The 19953-nt window shown below is 41.4% G+C and overlaps 1 protein-coding gene across 1 annotated transcript in view; it reads left to right on the top strand.

Moving 5' to 3' along the window:
- LOC121614619 (cadherin-6-like) overlaps positions 1 to 19953 on the top strand; it is a 76152-nt gene that overhangs the window by 40263 nt on the left and 15936 nt on the right. Inside the window, exons 3-7 of the mRNA XM_041948598.1 lie at positions 2801 to 3095; positions 3262 to 3381; positions 6222 to 6395; positions 14591 to 14778; positions 16533 to 16783. Coding sequence (XP_041804532.1) covers positions 2801 to 3095; positions 3262 to 3381; positions 6222 to 6395; positions 14591 to 14778; positions 16533 to 16783 — 1028 coding nt within the window. The remainder of the gene's footprint in view (positions 1 to 2800; positions 3096 to 3261; positions 3382 to 6221; positions 6396 to 14590; positions 14779 to 16532; positions 16784 to 19953) is intronic.

The following is a 19953-nucleotide window of genomic DNA, read 5'->3' on the forward strand; positions in this document are numbered from 1 at the left end:
CAGAGCTGCCGGCATGGCTGTCAACTCCTAGTCTGGCTTTTCACATCACTGGAATTCATACCGTTACTTGCACAGTAACTTTAGGACAGAAGGGCTTCACAGACACTTTTCTGCCATTTCTGCAAATAATAAACACAGTTGGATTATTTGAAATGATAATTAGCCTACCCAGGCAACTACAGTTGGGGCTTGTCAGAATTATGTATGGTTCTGCTTGTCAGAGTGTAGTTGCTGGTCAGTAATGGAGGGAATCAGCAAGAAGGCTAGCTGATATCAGAGCTTCAGTCTCTGGTATTCAGGAAGACATTTTTTTGATCATGTTTGTCTGGCTTTTGTCTCTTTTTCGAGCTGCTTTCATATTTTTGCTGCAGTTTCCCTCTCTGTCTGTGAGATGATATATACCAAATGAGCACAGACCAGGGTCGCAGGAAGGCTTTGTCTGCCTGTTCGTAGGGAGAGGATTACATACAGTTTGTAGGGTTTGTCCACTCTGCTCTGCAGAGGGAAGCATGGTTTGGGGTATCCAGTAAGGGTGTCCGCCAAAGAGCAACAAAATGACTCCATGGCAACAGCCTGTGCACGATTTTACAGTTTCGCAGTATACTGTGCATCTCTGCGTCTCTCAATAATCTGCCGCGGTCATGACCTGGCAAGCTAGTACAACAAAAAGGAAAGATCAGAACATACAGTATGCTTGTGTGTAATTTAATCGAGGGGGATTTTGAATCAGGCTCAGATTAAGTGCTCCCCATAGGAAACCAGTGCAGTGTTCAGTTCTTTGGTGCATATGTGATCAGATCATATCCTTCACATAAGAAGCAGAAAACAATGCATGAATCAGTTTTGAATCATATGTTCTATAAAAATAAAAAATATCAAACCCTCACATAAATCTATCCGAAGCCAGTGCTTGTAAGTAGCTCACACCTCCCACAGGTAGTGCAGATAGTAGCAGCTATAATGGCTCACTCTCAGACACACACACACAAATCCTTGTACTGCTATCTTTGTGAGGACAGTCTTTGACATAATGCATTCCTGAGCTCCTTACTTTTACCTTAACCATCAAAACTAAATGTCAACATGAACCCTGATCATAACCATGACCTAAACCTCTTACCTAACCTTAACCCTCAAACAGCCCTTTGAAGGTTTGTCCAAAATGTCCTACGTTCCAAAAATGTCCTCACTCTTTAGGTCTAAAACTCAAAGTGGTTCTCACAAAGATAGCTGCACAAGTACACACACACACACACACACACACACACACACACATACACACACAGTCACACACTCACACACGTATAATCAAAGGCTTCACCCTAACACCTGGCCTGGAGGAGTAAAGCAGGGATGAAGGGATGAAAGGTGAGCAGCAAGCCACTTGAGGTCAAGAGATACAGACAAAGACAAGAGGCGAGAAGGAGAGCGAGCGAGCAGGGTTATTGCTGCAGGTATCAGAGTAAAAGCACCAGACCTCACAGCAGATCCGATAGATGTTTACTCCTTCAGGCACAACACAAACTATGGCTTTCTGCTGCTCTCTCTTCATTTTCAGCTGGGGTTTTTGCCTTCAGAAGATTCTTGTTTTGTTTCTCAGTCTTGAGCTGACTCTTGCTCTTTCATTTGTGTTTCTGTCTTTGCTCTTCTTTGCTTCTGTCTTATATAAGCGGCTCACCACCATCCTTTGGCCTGTCCATCCTCTTTTCCCTACATCCATGTACCATCAAAAAGCTCTTTCCATGATACAAGGAAAGTACAAGTATATTGGAGAGTTTATATTTAGACAGACTGAAGTAAACCTGACAAGGCTTAAACGTCTGTCTGTTTGGTCCAAATAACTATAAAACAGATGTAGAATTACATGTGCTTCACTGGCAGTGGAAAGTAAAAATGTCCTGTACATGCATGCACTAGCTTATTGTATTAGAATAGATAGCATATAGAATGCTATCAAACCGCTCAGCGCAGCAGTTGTTGTGTAAGATGTATGATCACTTTATATGAAATATATAGCAGCACATTCTTACACATTCAACATTTCCTCCAAACTTAGTGACTAAATACTTAATTAGTCACTGTCTTCCAAACAGACTGTGAGTTCTTTCCAATATAACAACCCTTTCAGCAAGAGGATGAGGCTGTTAATATTGCATTATGTTATTGTTGACAGATTCCATGAAAAGACCAAAGGAATCACCCTGCTTATACATTAAAGTTCGTAAAAGATTGTTGTCATGGTTAAAAGTAGCCAACATTTACTGTCAGCAGGAAACGACAAACCAAACCACACTCTTTTTTTGATACAACCATCCACCATGACCTCAATTTTGCTGGGATATAACAATGTCACTTTACTTGTTTCCCATATAATTGACTCATAAAACTGTGACTTTAATCTCAGAATCTCAGACTTTCTTTTTCACAAAGTTGTCCTAATACTCAGGTGGACAATGAATTGAAACAAAATAAATAATGAATGGGCTCAGTTAATTACATACAGAGAACACTGATAAGTGAATTCATATCCATAATAAAAGGCGCTGCCATTACTTTAAAGACCTGGGTGTAAACCCACCTAGACAATATACCGTAGTGGAAAAAGTCAAATCATAGCTGTCTTTAAATGGAGTAGACTTTTTGAAAAATAAAAGAACCAAAGGGGTAAGAAAAATCAAGTTTATGCTCCAGTGCTCTTGAAATGTGGCATGTTGAAACTCTGAGTTACTGAAGTCTGTTATGTAACTGTCATTCAGAGGATGATAAGTAGGCATTTTCATATGTGTGTGTCCATCTGCAGCTCCAGTCGGACCAGGACCATGGCAACGGCTTAGTCAAGTACGTTCTGTCTGGCGAGGGGGCCGGCACCATCTTTGTCATTGATGAGAGTAACGGTGACCTGCACGCCACTCGCCGCCTGGATCGTGAGGAGAAGGCTTTTTATATCCTCAAAGCCACAGTGGTCAACAAACGGACAGGTCAAAAGCTGGAGCCAGAGACTGAGTTCATCGTCAAACTCCACGACATCAACGATAATGAGCCTCAGTTCAGCAAAGAGGTTTACACCGGCAGTGTACCTGAGAGGTCTGATATCGGTAAGGGCAGCTCTCACTGGACTGGCAGAGGAAAAATAGGATTGTTTTGATTTATATGCTTTCCATATAATTTTAGTTATTTAGATTTTTCTAAATAATTTAAATAGGAATAACCTTGATTTTGTGCTGTTTGTCAGTGATAGTCATATCCATGTATATCTCGCAGGTACATCAGTCATCCAGGTTACAGCTACAGATGCTGATGACAGTATGTATGGGAACAGTGCCAAACTGGTCTACAGCATCAGCCAGGGACACCCCTACTTCTCTGTGGACCCAAACACAGGTATGTTTGACAGAACCATACAATCTCATTCCCTGTGAGACATCCAGTAAGACAACGAAGAATATTATTTTAGAGAATAAAAGGCATTCAGACACAGCACCACATATCTACTGTACAAGACAGCTCGATAATACATAATAATGCAGACAGACATAAACATCATAGGTATAAAGTCTTAAAGTAAATCAAATAACTTTTTAATTCTTGAGCAAAGTATACAATGACACTGGGACAAACCTTTTGGACATGATTTAAACCTTGTTACAAACTGTGAACTAATAAGTTGTACTGTCAAGGCTGCATAATGTTAAAGTCTAACCAGATCAGCTGTGAAGGCATCTTTTCCTCCCTTCTTCCTCTGAAACATTTGCCAAAAGAAAAATATTACTTTGATTGAACATATTGTAAATAATTATTCCACTTATCTACACCAGACCTTTATTTGAGAACCAGGCCTTTATTTGAAACATGCTCATATGACTTTATTTCCTATAACTAAACCTTTTTAGATGTCAAGAAGAAGCCTCCCTGTTCCCTCATCTCATCCTGTTTTAGTGAAATTGACAGTAGCTCAATTGCAATTTAAGAAAAATGGAAAAGTAAAACTGAAATAATTAATGCATGAAAACAGCGTTTCTGAAAGTGAGAGCAGCAGACTGGTGACTGCACTGATAGAATAAGTGCTGTGGAAATGTACATTAAACTGAATTTGTAATTTGAGCTATTACAGCAGCAGAAAGTATGGATTAAAGTAGATTGACATTTTGGGAAATGTCAGTGTGTTCCTTAAAGCAAGTCTTTGTGCTAAGCAAGGCTAAACATGCCACAGACTTATCTCTGTAGTGGACACGCAGAGATGACGCTGATGTCAGCCTTTCCAGCAAAACAGCATATGAACATATCCCAAAAATGTCAGACTGTCCTCTCACTCTGTGTCACCGAAGCATTAGACTTTATTGCTCTTCTGCAAGTGTAACAAAGCAGAAAAATAGTGAATTAAAACTCCAACCACAACTGACAGTACATTGAGATGGAGCTACAAGAAGCTACACTTGTATCTCATTTACAGTTGGATTGCTGAATTTCAGTCCACTTTTTTCTTTTGAATCTCGCTCCTCCATTTTCATTTTGTCTGATTTAATTTATCAGATTGTCTGTGGAAAAAATTTTGCACCTCTGTACCAACACCAGAATTTAAAGTGAATCAACAGTGTCTCGGGTAGTGGGAATAGCCTCGTCTTTGTTGCAGCTCCGTATCTCATTTTAAACCAATGCCTCTGTTTTTCTTCTTCAATAAGAAGCTGGAAAGAGCTAGTAATGAAAAGTAAATGCACACTTGGTGCACCTTTTCCCTGCACATTAATGTTCCCACCACACTGAAAAAAGACAGAGAGGAGGGGTTTGTTGTAAAATCTGCTATCATGAAAAAACACAGCTCAGCTCAGCTCTTTGATTTTAGGTAGCCTCTCTATAAATTAAAAAGTTAGCCATCCATTTAGATAATGAGTGCAGTAATCTCCCTCTCTCCGCTCATCTGTTTGTTTCTCACAAGTAGAGGAGTCAGAGCCCTGGCCAGATTACTGCTTGCATGGATTAAGCAGTAATGATAGAGCATGATCTCTGGATGCTGAGAGGAAGTGGGATGTGAAAAAGGACGTTGTAGCAAATGGCAAACTTGTGGCTCAGGAACTAATGGCAGTGAAAGGGATAGCTCAACAATTTGGGAAACTTGTTTTGCATTATTTCTAAGAGTGAGATGGGACCAGTACCAATCTCATGTTTGTGCATTAAAGTTATAAATGCTTTTAAAGCTTTTAATGTGAGGCAGCAGCAGCAGTAGGATGTTCTGTTTGCATTAACATCGAGTTACTGCTGCCTCTGCTGAGAGTTAACAGCACACAGTGAGGCTGGTAAACTTACACTGGGCTACATGCTGCATCATTTGCTGCCAATCCACTTTGCATGCAAAGACAATCTGAATCCAGCGTGAGAGTGGCATAAAAATGACTATAGATTACTGAATGTAAATATATTTAATGGCTTTTGCAAGACAAAATATTCACCAAATAATAATTTGAAAAGGAAACGGAGCCCACTGAACTCCAGGACCTGCCAATCTTAACCATACTTCTCTGATGAGAGGAGAGGCCAATTCCTTCCAATACACTCCGTCAAAATGCTACAAAAAGTAGCCCAAATCATCAGAAGTCACAAAAACAATTTTTACCCACCCAGTCAAATAAAAAACTGTAATAATAAGCCTTGTATAATTTGCCAAGAAATTCTTCCAGCAAATGACTCCACGAAGCCACAAATTGTCATGTTTACATTTCTGTTCATGTCTGGGCTAAACAAATCAAATACAGAGTGTTAATCAGTGGTGTTTGTACTTGTATTTTTTAGCTTTTGACAAGAACCAGTCTAGCTGTTCCATTGTTTCCAGTCTGTATGCTACAGTGATCTTCACAGGACCAGTCACAGTTCTGCTGTGTCCCTCACTTTAAACTAGTGTTTGCACCAAACGACTGATTATATCTGGGAAACATATGTAACAAGCTGTGTATTGATTTAAAACAAGCAGAATATCTGTATAACAGATGGCAGGTTCTTCTCACCCACAGAAGAAACAAGAGCAAAATACAATGCTGTAGAAAGGCTTAGTTCATCTTAAGAAATACATTTTAATTGGAAACAGCAAGCTCTCTGATTGTTCTGTGAGTCGTCAGAGTTTAGCACGATGTAGGATTCTGATGAAAGAGGGCTGACGATGAAGACAAAGCCATTTAAAAAGAGAAAATGAGCAGAATTTAAACAGCAGCCTGTGTTCTTTTTTTGCTCAGGTTTGATCCGGACAGCCTTGGGCCCTGGTGACATGGACCGTGAGCAGAGGGAGCACTACCAGGTGGTGATCGAAGCTAAAGATATGGCTGGACAGAGAGGAGGGCTTACCGGGACCACCGTGGTTAACATCACGCTCACCGATGTCAACGACAACCCTCCCCGCTTCACTCAGAGTGAGATAACAGCACTGAAGCAGGACAGCCTGCATGCAAATGATGAAACACTGAGTCACACACGCACATTAATTATAGAGTACAGAAACAGAAAAGGGCAGAACAACTGTAATGTTTTTCCATACCTTATTCAATGTGAACAATTTGCTCACTGCAATCAAATGCTCGTAATCATGTTGGGAACAGACTCTTTCAGTTATCGTGTGCTGTTAACATTGATTTGGTTACAGAGGGAACAGAACTCACAGACTTAGTGAAATGTCACAGGCTTTATTTCTACAGATTGATTGTCCGCTCAGGAACCAATAAGGTAGCACATGCTACATTGTATTAAATATGAACACAAAAGCCAAAGCCACAAAAACATCTTCAACACACAACAGGCCACCTCTGAAAACATGTGATGTCTCACTGAGCAGTTTTACATCTGACAAGTAAACTACTACCAAGAGGCATTGTGATTGGATCACTCAAACCACTTGCCAAGGTGGACTGCAACACTTTTCACCACAGATCGTTTGTAGTGTAAATGCTAATGCGTCCTGACTTAAGGATGTGACAGTGAAATATGTCACCAGTGCATTAAGTGGTGGTTGTTTTCATGACAATGCTCAAAAAAATGGAGAGGAGCGCTGATGTACGTTGTTAGAGTGCAAGTGGAACCAGATGCCTAATCTCCATTTGGACAGACAGTTCTCATTTCTTACCAAAAACTTGACTACTCCTATCGTATCATATTGATTGATGTAAGAAATGTGCACGTGGCCCCTTGATAGACACAGGTGTGAATGTCGACGTGTCTCAGCTGTCCACTGTGTCTGAAACACATTTTTAAAGCAAGTGTACACAGGGTTACTGTTTAATGAGAAAGAAAATACAATGTTCTGGATTTTCAGGGTAGCACAATGTGCAGACACTAATGGAAATCTTGGTTATTGAGTGAAGAGTGGCTGCTGGTTTTAATTACATACAGTGCATGTGTCACTTAGTCACTGCTTCTGTAAGTGAAGCAGACATTGCTAAGATAATGAGTAATTTCTCTTTGCTGATTTCATTGATTCAGAACTTTTCAGATTGTGACAGCTGCAGACAGTGTTTTAAGTCATGTAAGTTCAAGTTGAAAAGGAATCTGCTGCTTTGCTAACATTTTAAACTTCTGAAAAGCACAAACAGAAAAACAGTCCTTTGCAAATCTCTTGCAAACCCGGTCTTAAACGCCCCCAGCTAGCCCATCATCTCTCCAGTTGTTCTTGAGGACTGAGGAAAGTTGTGCAGTGTAAGCAAGGGGAGCGTACTGCTTTGCCATAGATCTGCAGGGGCTGGGGTCAAGGTGTTTTCAGGCGGCGAGCTGTGGCCGCCGCCGCCGCCTCCATTGTTTTCAATGCAAACACAACGATCGAAAGCAGCAACAAAGAGAGAGAAGGCGGCTGCCGCTCTCTTGAATGAGAGCAGCTATTTACCACTGTCGTCAAAGGGGATGATGGTTCAACTTTTTCAATCTGCTGCCGTGGCTTGCTGCGTGACCATAGCAACCACACCGAGGACACTGACACAGACGTTGATTTTATGAGTATTTGAGTACCCTGAATTATACATCTCATCAGTAGCAGTGAACATCATCAAAGAGAAGAAAGAGAGAGTGGAGCATCCAAACTTGGTTGGCATTACAGTTTCACCCCTGTTTGTTAATCTTAGGTAAACTGAACCAAATGATGGAGGTAGACACTCAAAAAATAAACCTCTGAAATCAGTGCTACTTCAGTATAAACTCAAAGTTGCTACTAACTGCTGGAGTCTTTCTGCTCATAATCACTGCTCACCTCACAGTTATGGATCAGTAAATCTGTGTGCTTAGCTGACACATAAGAGGCCAGACACTGCTGCACTACAGCCACTGCAGTAGATTCAGTGAAGTTTCTCACAAACTCTATAACTCCATCACAGCAGGAGCACTGTTCACTCCCAGCATGTTGATCCATTCAAAGTCCAGCCCTCCCTGTCGGAGATATGAAACACTTCTTCCCTGGAAAATGATTTCACCAGCTGTGCGTGTCCATGGGAATTAGTCCAAGTAACATTAATTCTTCCCGAAAGCCTTCTTAATTAATTAAACTTAATTAATCCTTAATCACAGGAACAGTCTCACTGTAAACATGTGGGCTTTGTACCGAGCAGACAGACTCTTTCAAGTCCCCTGCTGTAGTGTGTTCATTAGGGGGAGACAGACTGTGGATTCAACAGCACCACTGTCTGTTAGTATGTTCTTCAGATTTGGCTTCAAATTACAGTTTGGACCAGCACTGGCTCAGGGCTGCAACTTGAGTTTTCTTTTAATTATGATTATTATTATGTTTCGTCTGAGCAACAGTCTAAAATCCAAAGCTATTTAATACACAGTGATATAAAAGAGAGAAAAGTAGCACATACACAAGTTTGAGAAGCTGGAGCCAGACAGTATTTGGCATTTGCAGAAAGTTGTTGATTCAGACAGCTGATGGACTAATCGTTTCAGCTCTGTGCTGGTTGAAAATCTGTTACCTCAGAACATGAATTGGAAGTATTCTGGTAACGTCTTTATTCGAGAAGTTCAGTGACTCGAACAGTTTTTATCCTCCAGCAGAGTGTCTTTGCACTTTCATGTCAAATAAAAAGACTTTTGTCTTCCCCTCACTTGCAAGTGTGACGTTTCCCATGAGGACTAGGGAGAGTTTGGGGCTACTAATTCTGGCCCTGATTCCCATGGCAACAGGTCCACTGTGGCCAGCACTAAGCATACAGAAATACATTTATGGATCCACAATTGTTCATTCATCAAAGCTGGTGTTCATAGTGAGAGCTGATTAGCTTGTCCAATTTTGCCATCTAATGTTCATGATTGGAACTTAATCTCACTAAATGTGGGGTTAATTATTAAACATAGTACACAGCAAAACTCGGTGCTGTGATGTGAGCTTGTTTAGATGAGCCACAGCTAATTCAGCAGTGCACATGTAATGCTGCACAGGAGTAGGGTCAGTTGTGAATATGATGTTGACAGAAGCAGAAATGTTAAGTAGCTGTAGCCTGTTATGTTGTTCCAGTTTGTCCGAAGAGTCTTTCAAGGGCCATTTCACCAAAAAACAACAGATATATAAAACCAAGCAGATCGCCCTGGCTTTGGTTGGTTTGGTTGCTCTGAATAATCCAGACCTTGCAGTAACACTTTTCAGTGAACTACTTTTAGCTGACAGCATGCTCTTTGGATTATGCAGAGTAACAAGGGCACTGTCTCTGGGAAGAGAAGTTGCTGCTGAATTTTTTAAATGTCACTGTGAGCGAAGACAGCATCAGGGAAAAGCAGGGAACTACCCCGGGGCCCCAGACCCTTTGGGGTTCCAAAGGTTTACTGTGTGGCAATTAGTTTGTGATAATTTGATGAAGGAAAATGTGTTTGCACTAATGCAACCTGAAGTGGTAAGGACCTTAAGGTTTCCTCTGCATTTTAAACTAATGTTGAGGGTCTCTTCAGTTTGAATTTCCTGAATTATTTCAGTCGTTAGTTATGGTACGTATTCAAAAGTACATGATGTTTTATGATGTATTAATCAAATTACTGTGGATTGTAATGTGAAAACTGACAGTACTCAATTCTGACTGGTAGTTGTGGATGAACTTCTATTAAGCGGACAGTATAAGCACCTGTGACTCAGGTGTTTGTCTGCACCAGTAACCAAATCTATGGAAAGGACAACATCAGTGATTATCCATTACACTAATGGAACATCCAATGTGTCGGGTATCATGTCTGACACACAGCAAACATGGAGGAGGGTGTAATTAAAGGAGGAGAACTGGTTAGTTTCCATCTCTCGACAAATTATTAAGATTCATGTAGTTTGTTTTCTGCTCTACGTTTGATGGACACTGGTCGAGGCAGAAACCTCAGAGACAGATATCTCACAACGTGGGCAAATAAAACCCAAACTATAAGCGAGTATGGTTAGATATTACTAATTCTAATTTGGATTAACTAACTCTCTAGGTGCTAGTTGACCTTGGATAAAGCAGCTGAGAAAACAGTCTCGCCACAAGGTCCATTTAGCTCCAATCACATCAAACAATCTCCATCAGCAGATGAGTTTTCCATCTGCTGTGGAATTCTTTCTGAACACTTTTCATCTGTGTTGGTTTATAAACTGAGCTTCAAAGTTAATTCTAATGAAGATAAAGGGATATGATTGAAAGCCTCAGCACCTTCTAGTTAAGATTATTTTCTCCGCTGCTGCTTCCGAGATCAAGAGTTAACGCTGAACCTCATCTTTTTATTCCAACATGGACGAGAAGCCTTTGAAGCACTCAGAAAAAAAAAAGAAAATTGTTCAGGCAATGTGTTGCATTGTCATTGTTCCAAGTTGTCAAGACGACAACATTTCATTTGCCGTTACCGTGACTCAGCAGCAAAGCAGTTACGTCTGTCAGAGCTGGTTTGTGCAGTGCAGCTCAGTATAATTCAGCGCTAATCTCAATTTAGTAGATGCATTGTAACAGTTGAAGTTTGAACGTAGCAACAGCTGGCGCAAATGTGGCAGCTGTTCATCAAGAGCCTGTATTGGCACATTGTAGCATTTGTGTGTGTGTGTCCATCAGCAGTGTTGCAGTGCCCGTAGCAGTGTAAAAGAAGAAAGTAAATTGCTGCTCTGTTGGCCCCGATCTCATCAGTCATTCTCTCGTCTAATCCTCATGAATTGACATGAAGGCAGAACTTCCTCCCCTTCGTTCTCCGACTCTCCGGCTCTCCGGCTTTCTGTATCCATCTCTTCATCTTCTAATTGTTTATCTCTCTCCCTCTCCATCTCTGCCTCGTTCAATCACAGTCACTGTATCGGAGTGTCAGTTTCTCCCTCCTCCTCCCCACCCAGCATTAACACCCATTCACCCACTGTTTCCCTCTCCAGTGCAGGGTGCAAAACAAGCTCGCCCTCGGATCTGCTGAGCAGATTGCATGTGGCATTATCATTCTGTTTAAGTCACCACACTTAACACACACATGCTTGTATTTCTACCAGTATGAGGACAATTCATTGGTTATACACTGTATGTTTCCGACCCCCTCAAATCCTGTCCTCACTCTGTAGGTCAGAAACTGGTTCTCATAAAAGTACACACACACAGTCTCACACACACCTTGGTCCGCACGTGTCAATTCATTTCACTTCACACCAGGACTCCAATCAGTGCTGTCAGAGTTAGAGCCAAGAGGCAACACAATCTCCAACCAGCCAGAAAGAAAACTGAGTGGAGATGAAATCTGCTTCTTCTTCTTCCCTCTTTACCTCTGGGCTCTTCAGGGTTTCACCGCTTGTTTGTTTTGGTATTTTGCTAAGAGATATGTACATGAATAGACGGCCAAAAGCACCTGTTTTTTTGTGGTTCCACTGGTTGGTTTGGTTTGGTTTGTTAGTTCACCATTCCAGTTCTTTTGTCTCTCACTGATGACATAGAGCTCGACAGCTACCGTAATACAGAGGTGCGTATGCACATCTGTATAATATCTGTAAAGAAGGTAGTGAAATGATTCTTTATTAAAGCTGCAGCTGCTGGAGTGTGTTTCTGTGTATTTCACTCTCTCTCTCTCTCTCTGAGGTTACACACACACAAACACACATAAATATACCGAAACAGTGGCAGGTGGAGCAGTGTCTAGCTGCCAGGGTCTATGACGCCTGCTGTGTCACAGCAGCATATAATTACTCACTCAAGTGGTTTATGCACACCAATAGATCTCTGAGACGGAGCGTATGTACACAGTCACATGCACACACAAACGCACACACGCACACATTGTGAGTAAAGGTAAGTGTCCCGATGTGAAACTGCCTCAGGTTAGCGGAGTGACATCTAATTTGCATTCATTTAGTCGTGTTTGGACGACATTCAGCGACTCAGACGATAGGCTTTTTTCAAACAGGCCAAGGCTGTGTTGGTTTCACAATGTGGAGGAAAACTCTTTGCAGCGGCCGTCTCGTCTCCGCGACAAACTGATGCAAAGCACAGCGTTAGCACTTATTCCAGAGAACAAAAGGATACATCACACTCACAAAAATACATTGAAATACCTTTTTAATGATAGTCAGCAGTCTGGCGGGGAGACATTGTTCCCGCGCCTGGCTTCCATCAGCAGTTGCACTACTTTTTTTGGACCGAAAACGCTTTTGTTCTTGCTGTCTACCTGTCTAACCTTCTTTATGAAGTTCTAAGACAACGGAAAGATGTTGTTTCTTCGTTCAGCATTTATGCTGTCAGATGATTTAGTTAAGGGGAAGACAAACTTTCTAGCTGTCTTCGGCTGAGTTTGTGTGGTGCATCCATTTTCTGTGACTGGTGTTATTCACATTAGCAGAGTCAGACTGACCCTGCTCTGTCACTCCCTCACACCATGTGAAAGGTCGGATTAATGCTCTTGATGAACACCAGTCAGTCTGTTCTTACTCAGGTGGTGAAGTTCTGGGTTTGTGTTAAGGCAGGTTTATTTGTGCAGCTCTTAATCCCAGTAAGAGCCTCAACAGACCTCACAGGGCCACATTAGACAAGAAACACAGACAACTGCCTGAGACGACACCAGAATAAATCACCTCATCCCCCAAAAAACCAATAAACCCTAAAGGGAAAAGTGTAGGAGACCTGGAGAGGGATTACATAAAAGGAAAAGAAGCAAATGACAAGGTAGTGGATCACTGACACAATAATAATATGACACAAATAAAAAATAAAAAAGGCAAGAATATTACAGAAACTACTGAACAGGAGGATAGTAAAGCCAGACTTACAAATATAATGGACTATGGTCCCTGCATTTCTCTGTAAATGAAAGTTTTCTCTGTTGTTTTTATGTCTACACACCGTTACCCTTACCTCTGGCAGGGAGCTTACTTTTGTGCCCTCTTACAGTGGATTTAGTCGTCAGAATACAGAGGGATATTAGTGTACAAACTAACCTAAGTCAGGTTAGTTTGTAAATTTCATCTCAGAGCCATCCCACAAAAGTCCTCACATACAGTACGAGGTACCCTTGTGGAGTTTTTGATCACCTGAAGGCAGGGAAAAAGACTGCAAGCTACTAAACAATCGATGTAAACAATTCAAGATTTACACAGAATTGATTTTTCCTAATATTTTATGTGGAAGGAAATATATTAAACACTGTCAAGGATACAGGCAGTGTGTTTTGGTGAGGAAAACTGAATGTGAAAACCAGTTTTGCTTGTAAAGAAAACTCCACAGTGCACCTTTAAGGTTGTAGAAATGGATTCGAGAGTCAATTGTTTTCCAATCTACACTGTTGCCCCTATAGTGCTGCTAATGGTTACAAGGAGCATAAATGTAGCACAAATTAATCTTTATGACACAAACCGAGAGCTCCACAGTATGAACATGGCAGCAAGACAAGGAAGGTTCTTTCAGACATCGCTTGCATCAGGACCGACAACGATAATAACAATGATTATGACTCAGTTCAAAGAAATGTGTCCCTCGCCATACGCCTCTTACACTAATTCCCAGCTGCTCAGCTCTTATATAGTTTTTTGAGAAAATCAATATATCCACATTGGACCAAAAATATAGTAATAAATTAGATGTTGACTTTAGTGGACATTCAGACCAAAAACAGTGGTGCTTTAACTCAACACAGCGGGCATGTTGTTCAGAGAGATATGAAATCTGATCCAAGATGTCCAGGCTGAAAATGAATTATTTTCTCTTTCATCATGACGGTCGCGAGGTGAACAGCAGAAATAGCGCGTTCGCGTTACAAACTAATCCAACAGGACTGCGTGCTGGGGTGTATTTGATTGGCCGCCTTGCCAGATGATGTCAGGTAGCAGAAAATGAGAGTCAGCTTGTGTTGGGTCAGACTCGCTCCATTCAAATGAATGAGAGGGCTGCGTGTGGCCTTGTCTTTGAAGATTTGGCACGGGACATAAAAGTAATACAATCTGGGAGGTGACCTGGCCCAGATGGTTTCCAGTCAAATTGGGGGGATTATTCGGTATGAAACTCAGGCATGTACTATGTACTACTCTTTGATATGACCACGGGGACATTTGCAATCCTACACAGTGGCCAATAGTGGCAAAAAGCAGTTGATCCCACCATACCTGCCATAAACACTCCTTATCCACGCAGCTAACTGTCAGTCTTATTGTCTGTGTTTTCAGGTATTTACCAGTTCAGAGTTTTTGAGTCGTCAAAGTCTGGCACTCCAGTTGGGAGAATTAAAGCCACCGACAGAGACATCGGGAAGAACGCTGAGATGTATTTCACCATCGTCAGTGGAGACGGCATGGACATGTTCGACATCTCCACTGACAAAGACACCCAGGAGGGAGTCATCACTGTCAGCAAGGTGAGAGGGAGAGGCACGAAACTGTGGCCTCCGAGTGCTGATCTCATTTAGAAACTGTTTGTGCAGCACTAATATGAAAGCCAGTTCTACAAACAAGAATAATTAGGAGGAAACACAAAAAATAGGGTTAAAGAGTCATTATGTAAGCAAGTAAATTAACTAGCAGCGGAGTAAATTCCAGTAGTTACACACTGAATAGCACAGAATGAAATGCAGAGTTCAAACTGCATTTATCGTAAATAATATAGAATCTGTTGCTGTCCCGATGGCCACCATCAAATGAAGCTGCCTTTTAATTATCTTGATATTTTTCTCACGGCAGCGGTTAAATCAAATTAATTCTAAAGCAGTGATTCAGCAGATCCCACACTTTCCACTCATAAGGACCCTGCCCACGTAGTCTGTTTTACACGTACTGTTAAATATGCAAAGCCTGGGCATGCTTGACAGATGAAAGAAACCAAATTAAACTTATTCATCTTTACCTTCACAACCCCCAGTCCTAGCCTGTGCAGCAGGACCGGAGCTTTTTATGCTGCTGGATTTCAGAAATGAATCACAGTGTCCTCGCAGAGTGTGTGTTTACTGATACACAATCACATTTGTTTTTTTCAGAATTTCTTTTGTTCCTCTTGCTGACACAACCTAAGAAAAGTCTGCAAGCTTCAACAAAGAAGTAATGATATTTTGTCAGCTGGATACGAGATGAGGACAATATCTGTGATTCCTTCAAGGAAGCGAAGGCAGCGCGCGTAGAGCCGTTTGAAACAACAGCCATGCAGCATTGTCACCGCTGGTGTTAAGAAGCAGATTCAATCAACGTTTTCTTCATCATTTGTCATCAGATGGAATCTGCCATCTGATTTATATGACATTTTTATTAATGTTAGATTTTCCTCTATAACAGCACGTGCTGCTCTTTTCAGTCTTTATCATTCAGGCAGTCAGTGGCTCTGATACAGAAAAGAGATGTGTTCCAACATCCCATAAATCCTGCTCAACTTCTCAGCTGAATTAAACTCTCTGCTCAGTCAGATATTCCCTCTGCACTGTATCAAGTCTGCTATTGCAGTGACAGTATACAGTGCTGTTTGTGTTTTGCCTGGATCACAACCCTGCCTATCTGTAAAATTATAAGAGCAATTCAGTCTGAATTTCAGGCTCGTCAGATTTCTTATTTTATATGTTTTCTCACGATAATACAAACATTTTAGATCAATAATTGTACTGTGCAGCCAGTAAACCTGGTCCAACATGACCGCTCGCCATTGTCTACACGTTGTAACGTCTCTTTAAAACAGTGTTTCTGCACACACTGCAGAAGTTAGCAAAAAGGCGTCGTAGGAGACCAAAGACAGAGCTAAAAGAGAGTGAATGTTGGACTTAGATTCATCAGGTGGACTCAAACAAAACCCCAAATCAGCACTACGATTGCTCTGTGTCTGATGTCTAAATAGGCAACTGCTTGCTAACATGCTAGCTATAACAACGTTTTTGCTTGTTTGTTTTTTGTCCCTACTGGCCACCGTACATTCTTTCTGCTAAACTGCTTAATAGTTCATTTATATTTGATTATTCTCGGCAGGTGCGTATTTGAACTTAGCAGCCTCTGGAACTTCAGCCTGTCTGTGTTGTACAGTAAATTGAATTGCTGGCCCAATGGGAAATTAATGTTAGCTTTATCTTTTTATCTGTACCAACAGGAACATTGTTCTCAAACTCCCGGCTGTTTTTCTCCCTCTCTGTCTCTGCAGCCTTTGGATTATGAGAAGAAGCCGTCCTACACAGTGGAGATCCAGGTCCAGAACACCCAGGTGGACCCTCGCTTCATGTCCGCAGGCTCCAAAGACGTGGCCACGGTTCGGATTGCCGTGGAGGACGTCGATGAGCCGCCGCTGTTTGACAAAGCCAGCTATCTGATGGAGGTGAAGGAAGACGCTGCGGTGGGTGTGGCCGTGGGCTCAGTCAGCGCCATGGACCCTGATGGAGCTCGCAGCATGGTCAAGTAAGGACAAGCCTCAATCTAATTCCTTTCTTTTTTTAGTCATGTTAAAATTAGGCTATAAACTAACAGGGCACGAAAACTAACCAATAACAGAAAACCCTGGAATCCTTTAAGGTGACAGCAGTAAACTACTTTTAGACGTCTCAAGGTATTTTCAGGAGACACTTGGATTTCAAAGGTAGTTCCAGTCTCACTGGACTTAGCTAAGATAATCTGTTAGATTTACTTTGTTTTTATCACATTATGAGATATTTGGTGATTTTCCTGTGTCCAAATGAGCCACAGTTTAGCAAACTTTTTGAAATGCAGCTTTAGTTTGCAGTTATGGACGACAGCTTCTGCCTTCTGTGGTTTTTCTGGTGGATTGAGCCTATTTTTTAAATTACCATCAAATCACTGTCCTTTTTTCAAGAATGGAGAAATAAGATAAAACATGAGACAGCAGAGTAGCCACACATGGCACGTTGCACGTTGTTTAAAATCTATTTTCCAATTTTGAAAAGAAAATCAAGGCCCCATAGGTCACAGCTGAGATATCAACTCTTTTCTTCACCTAATTTGAGTGTAGAAATTGTGTGACAGCAGGATTTAGATAAATCTGGACAAATAAGGTGAATCCAGGGGTGTTGATTCGTGGGGTTGAGGCGATCCTGATGACTATTTGCAGCTTTAAAACCTAAATGAAAATAAATGCATTTTTTTCCAGATGGAGAATTTTTTTAGCCCTTAGCCAATCAAATGTATTTGCATAAAGCAGTAACGTCATGCTCTATCATAGGCAGATGGTCACACTGACTAACAGCCTGAAACCCAACACAATGGCCACAGATTTGAACAGAAACAACCTGCAGTAACGTCTCCTTCAAATGAGGACACGTCCTGTCCTCCTGCATCTTAGCTTGATGAGCGAGTTACCAAACAAACATTCATTGAAAAGCGCTGCTAACATGAGTTTGCAGGCTAGATAGTTAAGCTACATTAAACAGCTTAAAAACGTACCAGAAAATGTCAGCATCGGCCGGTTTAGATGCTAAATAGTCCTTGTTCTTCCATACCACTGCTAACAAAATGCAATCTGCCCACAGCTTGTAAGCTACAGTTAGCAGCTCACATGTGTATGTCAGGTCTCAGCCTGCTGCTCCACTGCCAGTCAAACACAGACACTATCACTATTTCTATCAATTCAATTATTTATTTATAATTACTTTAAAAAAATGAATAACAAACCATTTACAAATAATAACAAACCATTTACAAATAACTTATATAACTGATATAATTTTGATTCATTTTGATTTCAGACTTGAAAGCAATCATTCGTCATATCAATCCCCAACACAGAGCTGCTATATTTGAAAGTTGGCTCCCTTCCTTTTCTGCTATTTTGGAAATCTCAGCAAAACTACATTGAAGTTGGGTGAAGTTTGACTTCAAATGGACCTTGAATCTCTAAAGACTTGTGTGGAGTTCTGATAAGAGTCTTGAAAGGGGAAACAGAGGAGAAGCATGAAGTAGGTTAAAAGATAGGCAGTGCAGTGATCACTGTTGAGATACTAAAGCAAGCCGTCTGTGGACTACACGGTGTGTGAAAACTGTTGAGTGCAGACACAACAGAAGCCTGCACACACAAGCTGCATGAAAACATTAGACATTGTTCATTATTGATGCGTGGCATTAGGGTAGTTTGAGCTCAGTTGCGCTCCTGCTGGTAAATGTCCGTGTCTCAAACGGCATCAATACAACCTGGGAATTTTCTCATGTTTACTAAACGAAATGCCTAAAGCCCTGTGAAATTTGCTCTGTTGCAGCAGGTATCGATCAGGAGGTACAAGACCGTTAAGATGAGCTGAAACTTTCCTGAACTTGTAGTACAGTAATGGATTTGATATGAATTATAGAAAGTGGTGCATTGTAAAACCAGAGAGTGTACTGTAGGATAAGTGAGGAGGGATCATCTGGATGGATGGCTGTTTGGATGGATGACAGCAGTCTGACGGTGTTAAACTGACTGGAGACGGACTGTGGCAGGCAGGACAGAGCTCAGCTGGGCACCAGAGCTCAGCCCTTATTCCTCTACATTTAAAGCAGGCAAACTGATGACGAGCATATTCCAATTAAAACAAGCATGGAACCATGGAGTGCTCTTAAAATGATGTGTCATGAGGGGGCACACACACACACGCACACACACACGCGCGCGCGCGCTCAGACACAATTCCAATTATTCCTGTTTGTGCCTTTGTGTATGTGACACATCTATTCACATTGTGCCAGTGAACTATTATTTTACTGTTGAATGCTTTCTAATTATGATCAAGCCTGGATGTACTCAGGCAGTGTTTTCTTTTACATTCATATATCTCTTTATGGAAAACAATAATTAAGCTTGAATGGTACATAATTAACAGCTGATAGCAGTTTGTCGTGTTTTGGAGTGGATAATCAAACCAGCCTTGATTCAGACGCTGAAGATGTTCATATACAGTACAACACGCAGTTCCTGTTCACAGAGCAGTTTGCCTCCACTTTGACAGGGAGAGGAAAAAGACAGAAGCAAAGGCATCTCAGTTCTATTATCTATGGAGTGCTGTGAAGCTGTGAATAGCTGCATTCAGCAGCTAGTTCAAAAATAGAGAACATTCTGTGAGCAGTCCACAGACAGTGGGAAGAGATTTCCAAGTAGCTGTGATGTTTTACAGGCTACAGTAAGACTGAATAGGAGGAGAGGACAGAAGGCAGCAGCTTCCAGTGCAGCTCCACTATGTGGCTTCAGAATATCAAGGTTGGCTGTTGCACACATTTTGTTTTTTCATCCAACCTTCCAGATCAAAGTTTGTAAATCATTTCTCGCTTTCGGGATTCGCTTCAGGGTTTTAACAAATGTACAGTTTAGGAGCATTCAGGTTGAAGGAGGAACCGACATTGGCCTCACATAGCTTGAATTTCAAGGTGTTTTTGCAGTCTGTGTTTATTCGTAGTGCATCAACCAACGTACACACCGACTGTGTGAGTATGTGTGACAGCTCACACTCCTAACCGCGCATTCAGACCAAACACAGCCCTGCAAAATATACAAGGGACTGAGTTAGTGTTTTTTGCGTACCAGTTAGACCAGGAAGTCCAGTTTGAGGAATAAAGCTCTGAGTTTGCAGGTTTGGAGCATAAGCTGC

Source organism: Chelmon rostratus, chromosome 12, assembly GCF_017976325.1.
Source record: "Chelmon rostratus isolate fCheRos1 chromosome 12, fCheRos1.pri, whole genome shotgun sequence".
In the NCBI taxonomy this organism is placed as follows: domain Eukaryota; kingdom Metazoa; phylum Chordata; class Actinopteri; order Chaetodontiformes; family Chaetodontidae; genus Chelmon; species Chelmon rostratus.